This window comes from Ranitomeya imitator, chromosome 1 (genome assembly GCF_032444005.1).
Source record: "Ranitomeya imitator isolate aRanImi1 chromosome 1, aRanImi1.pri, whole genome shotgun sequence".
Lineage (NCBI taxonomy): Eukaryota > Metazoa > Chordata > Amphibia > Anura > Dendrobatidae > Ranitomeya > Ranitomeya imitator.
Window position 1 is genome coordinate 351,487,836 of NC_091282.1, and position 12,082 is coordinate 351,499,917.

Genomic DNA, 12,082 nt, shown 5'->3' on the forward strand with positions numbered 1-12,082 from the left:
GGATCACTGCCGGTTCACTTTAGCAGTGGTGTGCCGCTACCAGACCGTGGTGATGCCACTTCAGTTCCAAATTCAAGTCAGGCTGGTAACGGAACAATATTCATCCAACGCGTTTTGAAAGCATACGGCTTTCATCAGGGAGCTCCCTGAACTTTCCAGGTCGGACTATCCATAGAGACTACGAATGGCACGCACCTCTCCAAGTTCAAATCAGTCATTAGCTTTCATCTATTTACAGCTAAGGTTATGGTGCTTTCTCAGACTTGCTTCACTCTCCGCTGAACTCTCCAGGTAGGACCATCCAAAAAAGGACCACTATTGATCACACTTCAATCTGTGACCAGTGTACCAGGGCACCTTCTTTCCAACACCTCGGAAGATTTGTACTCAAGTCAACACAGACAGTGGGAGCTTCACATCTGACAGTAACAGTGCATTATATAAAAGTACACCTTTCTCTTTTCCTTTTATTGTAACTGTCAATCAGTATACATACCCCATAATATTTTGAGCACTAATTTACCTGTTACCCTCCCCCATGCTTGGGGGTTATTCCTCTTGTCATAAACGGGCTATATTGGATATAATTTCAGTTTCTCTTAGAAACACTAACCGTGAGGATCTACCTCAAATGTATGTCACGATTCCATGCTTTTCCTGACCCTTAGCATTGTTTTGGATTTTTTTTATATGTCCATTTCTAGACAAGTAGAAGTTGTCCACCAAATCAGGCAGCTGGGTAGGTTTTAGAGTATATAGTTCTAGTGGTATTGTCTTCTCCTTTAAGATTTAAAGTAGCCATACACATTACAAATAAATATTTATGTTTGAACCATTTAATGATCATCTGGTGATTGCTAAATGCAGCAGTTCACATTTTACTGCACATTGGCAGTTGCAATTATTCAAAGCAGTCATAGAATTTAATTTACATCAGGTGAGTCAAGAATTATGCCTTGGTAGAAATGAAGTTTTGAAGGACGAAAGATATTTCACACTTTTGGCTGTTGGTCGAAAAGTTAACATAAAATATATATTAATGTGTAAAGAGCTTCAGTGGTTAAAAGATACAGTTTGTCAGACATTTTCATAAATTAAACATGCATTTGTCATGTATTTGGTATAACAATTCTGTGAGTCCAAATAAGATTTTCGATAATTTTTTTCAATTATCTAGTTTTCTTAAACTGGCCACTCGGTTGTGGATAATTAATTTGAAGTTATATGCAAGTACTACATGGATGTATTGTTCTGCAATCATATTTAAGCTCACAAAAGGTCAGAGACTGTACAAACGTTCCTGACCGATTTATGCATCTTGGCTCAAGCATCAAAATATACTTGCTGCAGAAAGAAATCATTTGAAGGACTTCAAGCAAAGCACTCCATCCTCTTCATCTCCACAATGTGTCATGTGTTAAGGTACCGTCACACTCAGACGCTGCAGGGATATAGACGAGCCGATCGCTGGAGCGTCACTGTTTAGGTCGCTGTAGAGACGTCAAACACAGCAACTCCAGAACGATGCAGGAGCGATCCAGTGACATAACGACGACTCTTATCGTTCTCGCTGGTTGTTAGCTCCATGTAAAACATTGCTGGCATTGTTGCTTTTGATGTCAAACATGACGATACACGCCGACCTGACAACGAAATAAAGTTCTGGACTTCTAGCTCCGACCAGCGATGGCACAGCGGGATCCAGATCGCTGCTGCGTGTCAAACACAACGAGAACGCTATCCAGGACGCTGCAACGTCACGGATCGTTGTCGTTCTCGTTGCAAAGTTGCTGAGTGTGACGGTACCTTTACTCTACTTTCTTTTTGCCAGCCCTTTCTCTTGTGTCAACAGAACAATCCTCCAGGAAGCTTCTGTTAATAAACTAGTCATGTGAAAGGGCTGTACAGTGCTAGCAAATAGAACAAAAGTGTTTGAGACATTAAAATATGTATCTAGAAAAAATGTTGACGTTCCTGTAAAATAGTTTTAAAATAACTTCCCGAATATTGAGGCCTTAAAGGGGTATTCAAGCTATTTGCTTTAATCAGCATGGAAAGTATCAAGTTTGCAGTTGACTTGCTTTTTCTATCTGCAATTTCCTACTGTTAAGCTTTTATCTTACTCAGTGTACAGCTTGATTCCAAAGAGATAAATCACAGACAAATCATCAGATCCTGGCCAAGCATGTGAAATAGTTATATTTCAGGAAATGAGTAGACTCCTAAAATCCCACTTAGCTCTCTCCAACCTATCGATTTCCATGCAGGGTCTTCTCCTTTCCCGAAAACAAGCTTCATGGCTCTTATTGCCCCGAGCCTCGTTCTTGTTCAAGTGTCATTTCTCTAGATGCAAATACAGTGATAGCAGTGTACACTCCATATCAAACCTCAGTGCCGAATGTGTTACAGTCGAACTTATGATGGGCTTTATAGTTCTAATATTAAGGTTGTCACACAAGGAGAACCCGTACTGCCAGATGATAAGGAGCCTGCAAAATTGTGAGCTGCTCAAGAGAATTTTAGATTAACCCTATAAGGGAGCGTGTGAGAAACTACTAAATTAAGGCTAATGACCTGTTTCAGACTCGAAGACTAATAAGTGGCCCAGACATTTTAGCGCCAATAGAAAATGACTAGTAATTTGTTTCATTATTCCATGTTTTGTTAGATTTTGGAGTGTTTCTATCATTCAGTATTGGTCCATGTGACTACGTTTTCCTAAAACCTCATCCTTGAGACCAGGCAACAACCTTTGTTCTGATTCTTCCAAAGCCATGTATGTTTCTTGAGCTGCAGACTTCGATAGCACTTCAAGAAAAGGCATTTGTGCTGCAAGGAGGCATTCTTCCACATTTGCTGGATGCCAGGTAAAATATAGGCAGTCTTGCTCTCAAATGGTCGTTTCCACTTCCTTCTCTGTGAGGTGCGCTTCTGGCCAATAAACCCGTGCCTGCCCTGCATTTGTTTCAGAAGAAAGGGCTTGAAGTAACACCACATACATCTGCTCTAATCCGAATTAACAGAACCCAACCTGAAACCTTCAATCACCACAGTAAAGCCACCTACTCACAGCTACGGGAGACAAAGGCTGGTGAAGCCGAGTCACTGCCCACCTTCTCAGGAAAGGCTCCTTGCCTAGCGTCACACACGATAACCACTCCCCTCACTTCTGCAGCCGCGGCCATATTTGCCGTATAGACAGACGGTCCTTCGCACAGGAAGATAGCCCCGTAACCAACAACCAAACACAAACGTCGGTAGTGAAATCACCTCATGGAAACCGCACCTATAACGTATACACAGACAGCAGCACGGGAACCTCCGCCACACGCCGCTCGCGCCAGCCCCGCTCTGCCCGTTACAGCCCTCACACTGCTCTGGGGAGACGCGAGGCAAGAGCGCGCCTCCAACCCGCCCCATAGAGCGCGCGCTAAGCCTAGCCCTCCTCCAATCAGGAGGTAGGGTCTTCAGCGTCACGTGTCCTACTGGGCGTGGTCTAGTCCCGGTGACGCGGCTCTTGGCGCACTCCCGGGCTTTTCTTCACAGTTCGTAAAGACACGTTGTCTGGAGACGGCGAAGTGCTTCTTCAAGATTCCCGTCTGTCCTTCCCTCAGGAACTGAGCTCCATCCGCCTAAGAGCCCGGTGATAAGCGAGGACCGCCATAGGTGCGTGTCTCTATGTTCTCTTCAGCCCAGTGCGATCCTGCCGTCTTCTAACGGATGCGCGCTCGCGAGCATTGGGATTTGGGCGGCAACTGGCAAGCTTTGCGCACTGCGGAAGGGGCGGGTGCTCGCGCCGGAAACTGAGCGGTGTGAGAGTCAGCTACTTAGGGCTGGTGACTGCGAGTGAGGAGAAGCATGCTTCGTAGAGGTTAGCTGCTCTCGGCAGGACTGCTTGCTAGCTAACCTGTGGCAGCCTCGTGTGGTAGAAGGTGGGTGTACTGTAGCCAGAGTCACGTGGTCATTTAGTCTCATGTTTAATTTAAAGAGGCTTAATTATGGGATGGGAAAGATCACTAATGGAACTTGTGCCAGGCAGGGTTGGGAGTAGGGTATATGGGGTTGTGTGGTGCCTCTCATCGCTATATCAGGTATGGGGCTGCTCGGGGGAGGGGAGGCAAGTCATGTTCCAGGTATCGTGCATGCATACTTCACTTAACAAGGGACATGCGTGATAGCGATGGGCGGTCTGGTAGTTTTGGAGTAGGTGGATCATTTGGCTTGGTTCACTAAATAGAGCTGGCTCTTTAGGATCCCTATTTAATGTGCGCACACACAGCCTGATGGCGGCAAAAAACGGCCAACCTTTCACAGACCATTTCCGGGGTCAGCCGGGTTTTTATTTCCCTCGGCATCCACTGAGCGATATTCAGAAACTTCAAGTGGCTATTGTCGAGGTGCTGACTCGCACGCAAATGAGGAAAAGATGGGGGCGCACTAGTATCATATGTTAGCTAATAAGCATAAGGGGGTGCAAAGCCAAGTCTGTATGTCACAATAGGTCAAAATCGAGAGAAAGGACAGACTCATATGGTATGCACAACCGCACAAGAAAATGAAAAAACCATATAATTGTAAATATCAAAAGACACCTTTATTACACCTCAAAAAACATATTAAAAACATTTAAAACATGATATACACATCTATACATACACCATACCCCAAGGCAAATAGAAGCCTCATCAATATGCCAACGGCCACATGAACATCTCCAAATGAACCTAAAAATGCTCTATATGAAAGAACCCGCATGGAGTAACCCAAGGAGTAAACCACACTAGCTGCCACACACTAAAGTGTATCCAGAAAGGCCGCCAATCAGGACAGGTACCCTCACTGCCTATGTGTGTGTACAACGTAATCCAGTTTAGGTAGTAATACCCAGAGCAGTCAAAGTGTATACAACCTGTCCATAGTCAGATGACAGCGGTAAATAGAGCTGATGGAAAGCAGCAGCATTGGTGGTACAGGGTTATAAACCAGGATAGGTCTCCATGTGGCAAATGGAGGAGCCGGCCAAATAGCCCAGAGAGATAGCGGGGGTATGGTGAAAGCAGGCCCCACGCGTATCGCTGCCGCAGCAGCTTCGTCAGGGGAAGTGATTAAAGGCGTATTAGACAGGTATAAATAGAACATAAACTCGTAATCATTACATACCGCTGTGTGTGGAGCATCGTATGTGACCAGGAAGAGCAGGAGGAAGGGAGAGCCACATGCGCCCCGTCGGGTAAACCGGCAAGATACCGGAAAGAGCACAGCGTCCATAGGGCACACTGCGCGTGCGCACACCGCGATCTCTGTTTGGATCGCGTTGCGCATGCGCGGTCCCAAGCCGGCTGGTCAGACAAAAAAGTAAGAAGAGCTCTGAATATAACGAGTAGTAAGGCGCAGAACTGAGGGGATGAACATAGCGAACCACTATGGGGAACATGAGAATCTGGCCAAGATGGAAAGGAACACTCATATGGAATATGGAAGGGAAATATATACGGCATGACAGAATAATTTATAGGCTGATAAAGAAACAGCCAAAAAATCTATAGGAAACAAGCTACTATTGTGAGAGGTGCTGACTCGCATCATTCACTGAAGAAAGCCTGTTCTTTAGGCTGGATTGGTCACAATTGACCCATAACTAGTTTGTGATGCCTATTTCATTTATGTTTTTTGCTGACTTTCGTGCCCGTTGTGCATCTCAATGTCTCAAGCATTGGGTTAGCACAATTAGTTTAAAACAATAGGCTTTATACCATTTCATGAAGCATACAAGTGTCACAATTTTTTTTTTTTTTAAAAAGTGAATTATTATTTTTTTTTTTTTTATCTTTGCAGATACCAAGGAAGTGATGACACTGGAGATCGGCCATTATGTAATTTGTCTAGAACACAGTGTGACACACGAGAAATAATCATTGCCAGCTACAAAAAGCATTCATCGAGCCATAAAATTCAGTGTGTCATTAAAAAAGCCAGCCATTGACAGATTGTTATATTTTGGCAATTTTGTCGTGATTGGGCTGCAGTTATGGCCTTTACAAACTATAGTAGTTTAAACCGTGCTCAGTTGACCTTCGAATATCTTCACACTAACTCGTGAGTATTTTTCATGTCTGGAAATATTTCTTACTGACAAATTATTTTTTATCTGCACACATCAGAAATCAATTTGGTTACCTGGTGTTTTGGCATTTCAATGAATTCATTCATTCATTTACAACTTTAGTACTGTGGTAATAGTTGGACTGCATTTAATAATCACCACTAATAGTGCAGTCTTAAATTGATCCCTGATTTTATTTTTGTCACCAGCAATGTGTTTAAAGCGGAAGTTGCAAGATCGATACTTTTCACTAGAGTTGGTGTAATTGTCAGTACTATTGACTTTCAATAGAATGGCATCCTTTGAGTAGGAAATACTTGTCAATCTTGGGGGGGGGGGGGGGGAACCCCTTTATGGTAGAGCTACAATCAAATTTTTTAAATTATTTCTATGCATACTATAGAAGTGATTATAATTTTAAAATTATTTGAAGTTTGTATTTCTGTATACTTTCTATATTATAGTATCTTGTTCCATTTATTTCTTTGGTACACTATTGACACATAAGGACATTTTTCATTAATATGGTAAAAAAAATCTCACTAAACAGTTCATTTATTATGGCAAGGTGGTAATAAGCTTCAAAGAGCTATTGGCCAAAAGCCATTCCCTATTCACCATAGACAAAATCCCAGCATGCATGTAGGTATGCAATATCTAAGGGTATGCTCCAAACTAATAATTTACAATCTGTGCGTATTAATGAGGTTTCTGTAACACAATTCACATTTAAAGGAAATTATCCTTGCAGATTTTTTTTTTTATATGCAACGTTGGTACTAAACTCACTGGAGATTCTGCTTAGAAATGTGAGGTTTAGCCCTATAGGATGACAATAAAAAGATACACTTTTTTAAACTTGTGGCTTACAGAACATTACTTCTTATATACACATTGGGTGTTTTACATTCTGTATGTGTCAAACTCAGTATAAATTTAGTGGTAGTTCCAATTTTTTTTTTTTTCACCATATTTTTGTCCGAGATTTAGAAGGATAGCCAAATAAGAAACAGCATTACCTTTTATATAATTCCATATAACAATTCTTTCCAGGACGTTTCTCCTGACAGCACCACCAGGAGGTTGCCTTTCATATCCTTGATAGGGACAGGAACACAGAAGAGGTTAAATAGCCCCTCCACCCGTCAGTGTTTTCCTGTCCCTATCAGGGACAGACACAGGAGAGTGTTCTCCAGAAGAATCTGAGTTTACCTGATGCTGGGTGTCAGATTTGGTTGAGCAGCAGCTCCCGAGTGCGGCCATATCCTCACGAGAGGGGGCTCTGGGCCGGGGGAGTCCCAGTGGTCGAGGACTCCATCATATCGCAGGAAACTGATGGAGGTCCCTCACGCGATATGGGTTGAGGTGTGGGCTCCCGTTAGCTGCCTCATCCCTTCACAAAGGGCTCTGGGCAGCGGCTGCTGCAGCGGTCTCCGGTTGCTGATTCCCCAGTCCGTGCATCCGATCTGGGCTGTCCCCGCTTGGAGGCGGCGTCTCCCCAGACGTCCGGCTCTTCACGTCATCGGGGAGCGCGCTGGTGACTACTTGGTGGCGTGGCCAAATTCCCAGAGTTTGCAGCGCCTGCAGTTTCCGGTGTCCCGGAGGGCTGGGGCACGTTGGCACGACAGGGAGAAGTGTCTGGGGCACGATGGCGCCGGAAGCAGATGGTCCCAGGCTGGTCAGCGTGCGTTCCAGATGACTCATGCGCAGTACATCGGGGACCTGCAAACACCGAAAATTGGCAGCAGCTGAGCTCGGAAGGAGGACGAATCAGATGTTTTGAAGTCAGGTAAGACTGACTACTTAATGACGGACAGTTGACAGCACACCTGACTTAGGAAGATGCTAGCCGTCCAGACATCCAGTCCCTAGAGCTGCCCACGGACCATGTGAATAAACGTGGTGGGGAGGTACTTAGCAGGACTTTAGATTCAATAGCTACAGGGCCTTCTTTCTACATTATATTTTAGGACAAAGACATTCCTAAACGGTCTGCTACAACCACTAAAAGGAAGACTAGCAAATGTCTGTTATGTACCGCCAGACTCCCAGAGGGTCATAACAAGAAGCTATGTGAATCGTGCATCGCTAAACTGCTCAAGGATGAGCAGGCTTCATTATTAACTAACATAAAAACCATGATTAATGATTAAGTCCAGGCTACTGTTTCAACATGAGTGCCACCCCAATCCCCTCACCCAAAAAGGCCCAGATGGTATGTGGACCTGAGTTCGGAAGAGGGAGAGTTATCTAGGTATTCCGACCCGGACTCGGGTGAAGGTGACAATTCTTCGGTAGTATTACCGGAGGAACGCAAAAGATACCTTTTCTCGTCTGAAAACACAGACATGCTCCTAAAAGCATTTAGGAGTACCATGAAAGTAGAGGACTCCACTGAACCACTATCGGTTCAGGACGAGATGTTCGGCGGCCTGAGAATGCGCAGAAACAGAGTATTTCCAGTTAACCATATAACGGCAATGATATGGAAGAATGGGAAGATGTGGGAAAAAAGCTAGTAGTCTCGAGGGACTTCAAGTACCGTCTTCCCTTCGATCCGGAAGAAACTGGGAGTCCGTAACAAAGATCGACATTCCGGTAGCTAAAGTCTGAAGGAAAACATCTACTGTATTCCTTTCGAAGACTCATCTGGTTTAAAAGACCCGATGGATAAAACGTTGGAAGAGCTCCTTAAAAAAGCCTGGGAGTCATCGGCTGCCATTATGAAAACAAGCATAGCGGCTACCTCTGTAGCAAGATCCATGAGTCTCTGGGTAGATGAGCTGGAAGGGCACATGAAAGACAGGACTCCCAGGGAAGAAATTCTGAAATCACTATCAATACTAAGAATGGCGACTGATTTCATGGCAGATGCTTCAGCAGAGTCAGTGCGTTTTGCAGGTAGAAATAATGCTCTGTCAAATGCGGCAAGGCGGGCCCTGTGGATAAGATCTTGGAAGGGAGATACTCAGTCGAAAAACAAACTTTGTTTGATTCCGTTCTCAGGTTCTCATGTTTTTGGTCTCGTCTTGGATGAGCTGCTTGAGAAAGCATCTGATAAAAAGAAGGGCTTTCCCGAAGAAAAGCCAAAGATGCCATTCTTTCTGAAAACTAGCTCCCACCATAGACAGGACTATAAAGGGAAAGGGAAGTCCGGCAGATGGAGCTACCCTAAAGGCGGCAGGGGTAGAGGTTCCTTTCGAGACCAATCGTCGGGACTCGGCAGACAATGATGCCAACAATATAGGAGGGAGACTGCAGTACTTCCTGGAGGGCTGGCATGATTTCACACAAAATCAGTGGATCCTACAGTCGCCCAGGGGTACAGAATAGCATTCACTCAACTACCCCCCCCCCTCCCCAAAAGGTACTGCCTAACACGTACCAAGTCGCCAGCAGTCCATCAAAGACTGTTAACAGATATACAGGAGCTTTCAGAACTGCAGGTCATAGTTCCGGTACCCCATCACCAGCGGTTTCATGGACATTACTTCAGCCTGCTCTCCATAACAAAACTGAGGAGAATACCGTACGATAATAAACTTAAAACCATTAAATCAGTGGATAGCTTACAAACGCTTCAAGATGGAGTCTCTCCGATCAATTATACCTTTAATAAAAAATAACTCGGTAATGTGCACACTAGATCTCAAACATGCGTATTATCACATACCTATCCATGCCTCGCACCAGAAATTCCTCAGATTTGCAATAAAGGACCACGAGGAAATACATTGTATCCAATTTCGGTGCCTACCGTTCGTTCTCGCTTCGGCTCCACGGATATTCACAACTCATGAGAGGTCATGGCTTACTTGAGAGAAAAGAATGTTCTCATCGTCCCATACCTTAACGATCTGTTGTTGATAGCAGATTCGCCACATCAGATGGAAGAATCTTTAACAATGACCACGTCACTCCTGAAGTATCTGGGGTGGATAATAAATTTAAAAAAAATCAAGTCTCAGACCAGAAAGAGAGAAAATATTCCTGGGAGTACTGCTAGACTCCGAACGGGAATACTCTTTCCTACCAGACCAAAAACAACGAACAATCAAACAAGAATTTCAGGTGATAATGAAACAGGTGATAATGACACATATCCCTCAGAAGAGCCATGAGGATTCTAGGTCTTATGACCTCATGTATCCCCAGCGTACAGGGGAGTCCATTTCATTCAAGAACCCTTCAAAGGAAGGTCCTTTCAGTATGGGATGGCAAGAAAATTTGTTGGACAGCAAGATGTTGTTACCCAGGGAGGTAAAACAATCCCTATCATGGTTGGTCAACATAAGGAACCTCAAAAAAGGGAGACCCTGGAGAGTGTCTCCATGCATTAATGTAACCACAGATGCAAGCTTAAGCGGCTGGGGAGCTCACATAGAAGGACGTTACCTTCAAGGAACATGGCCCACATCTGTACGCAACAGTTCCTCCAATTACAGGGAACTCAGAGCAGTTTGGGAAGCAGTGAAAAGATGCCAAGAAGAAGTGCATGGGCGTCATGTCAGGATCTTCTCAGACAACTCAACCACGGTATCCTTCATCAGGGTGGTCCGAGGCACCATCACCTGCAGTGACTAGCAGAATCAATATTCTCTTGGGCGGAATGCACTGTGAAATCCATCACAGCAGTACATCTAAAAGGTTCAAAGACCTAGTACATTAACAGTACAAATTTCAGCTTTAGGCACCTTTTATGACTATCCACTAGCCTATCATCCCTGGGTAGTAAGGTTCATTAACCCTGCTGTTCTGTTCGGTCTGGGGAGACCTATTTTGAACTTTGGTATTTTTTGGGGTGTTCAAGATGCGGTTCTGAAACTTGTGGTTGATTGACTTAAATGAGGATGGGTCGGTCGGCCACGGGTTTCAGAGCCGCATCTTGAATATTTTAAAGAATATTGAAGTTCAAAGTCGGTCATTTTTGACCAACAGAACAGCAGGGTTAAAGTTGCGCAACGTATTAGGCCAACAATACGTAGTTCAATACCCCCGTGGAATCTCAGCTTGGGACAAAATGAACTACGGAAAGCTCCACACGAACCTCTAGATCAAGCAGACCTTAGGTCTGTAACATTCAAAACTGTCTTCCTAGTCGCAATAACGTCAGCAAGGCGAATAGGTGAAATCCAAGCCCTGTCCATAACTGACCCATACTTAAAAATCCAGGAAGGTTGTATTATCCTAAAGTTGGATCCTGCGTTTCTCCCCAAGGTAGTGACTGATTTTCACAGAAATCAAGAAATTGTATTACCTGCGTTCTGCCAGAACTACAACAATGACAAAGAACGATCTCTTCATTCTTTGGATGAACAGTACTACAATATTTAAAACTTACAGAGGGCTGGAGAATGGACTCAAACCTCTTTATTCAGATGACCGGGAAGACCAGAGGGGAAAAAAGCCTCAAAAGCTACTCTAGCCAGATGGATTAAAGTTACCATTTGTGCCGCGTATATTTTAGCCGGTGAATCTCCTCCAGAGAATCTTATGGCTCACTCACTGAGCGCAATATCTGCTTCATGGGCAGAGTGCGAGTGCATCCATGGATCAAATTTGCGGGGCGGCAACTTGGTCTAACTCAAATACTTTTTGTAAACACTACAAGCTAGACATTCTGTCAAATCAACAGATGGTCTTTGGGAGGAATGTCCTCCAAGCTGTAATCACACCCTAAATAGGAGTTATTTGGTATTTCTCCTGGTGGTGCTGTCAGGAGGGACGTCCTGGAAAGTAGGAATTAACCCTACCGGTAATAGCGTTTCCAGGAGTCCATCATTACAGCACCCCTTATTTACCCTCCCTTGAATTTCCTGTGTGATATGAACATGTATGGAGAGGAAGTTCAATAAAATTGCGTTGCATCCATCCTGGTGTGGTACTTAGGAAAATCACTCAAGGGTGTAGGTGGGAAGGGGCTATTTAACCTCTTCTATGTTCCTGTCCCTATCAAGGATATGAAGGGCAACCTCCTGG

At 44.3% G+C, this 12,082-nt stretch overlaps 1 protein-coding gene across 4 annotated transcripts in view; it reads left to right on the top strand.

Moving 5' to 3' along the window:
- Positions 1 to 3,487: 3,487 nt before the first annotated feature.
- MORC2 (MORC family CW-type zinc finger 2) overlaps positions 3,488 to 12,082 on the top strand; it is a 200,292-nt gene continuing 191,697 nt past the window's right edge. For 2 of the 4 annotated variants that reach the window (XM_069760271.1, XM_069760281.1), the window contains exons 1-2: positions 3,488 to 3,666; positions 5,836 to 6,096. In XM_069760271.1, the coding sequence (XP_069616372.1) occupies positions 6,029 to 6,096 (68 nt within the window). In that variant the 5' untranslated portion in view covers positions 3,488 to 3,666; positions 5,836 to 6,028. Of the gene's footprint in view, positions 3,667 to 3,785; positions 3,933 to 5,835; positions 6,097 to 12,082 lie in introns of those variants that run through there. The other 2 variants (XM_069760277.1, XM_069760286.1) reach the window with 1 other exon arrangement.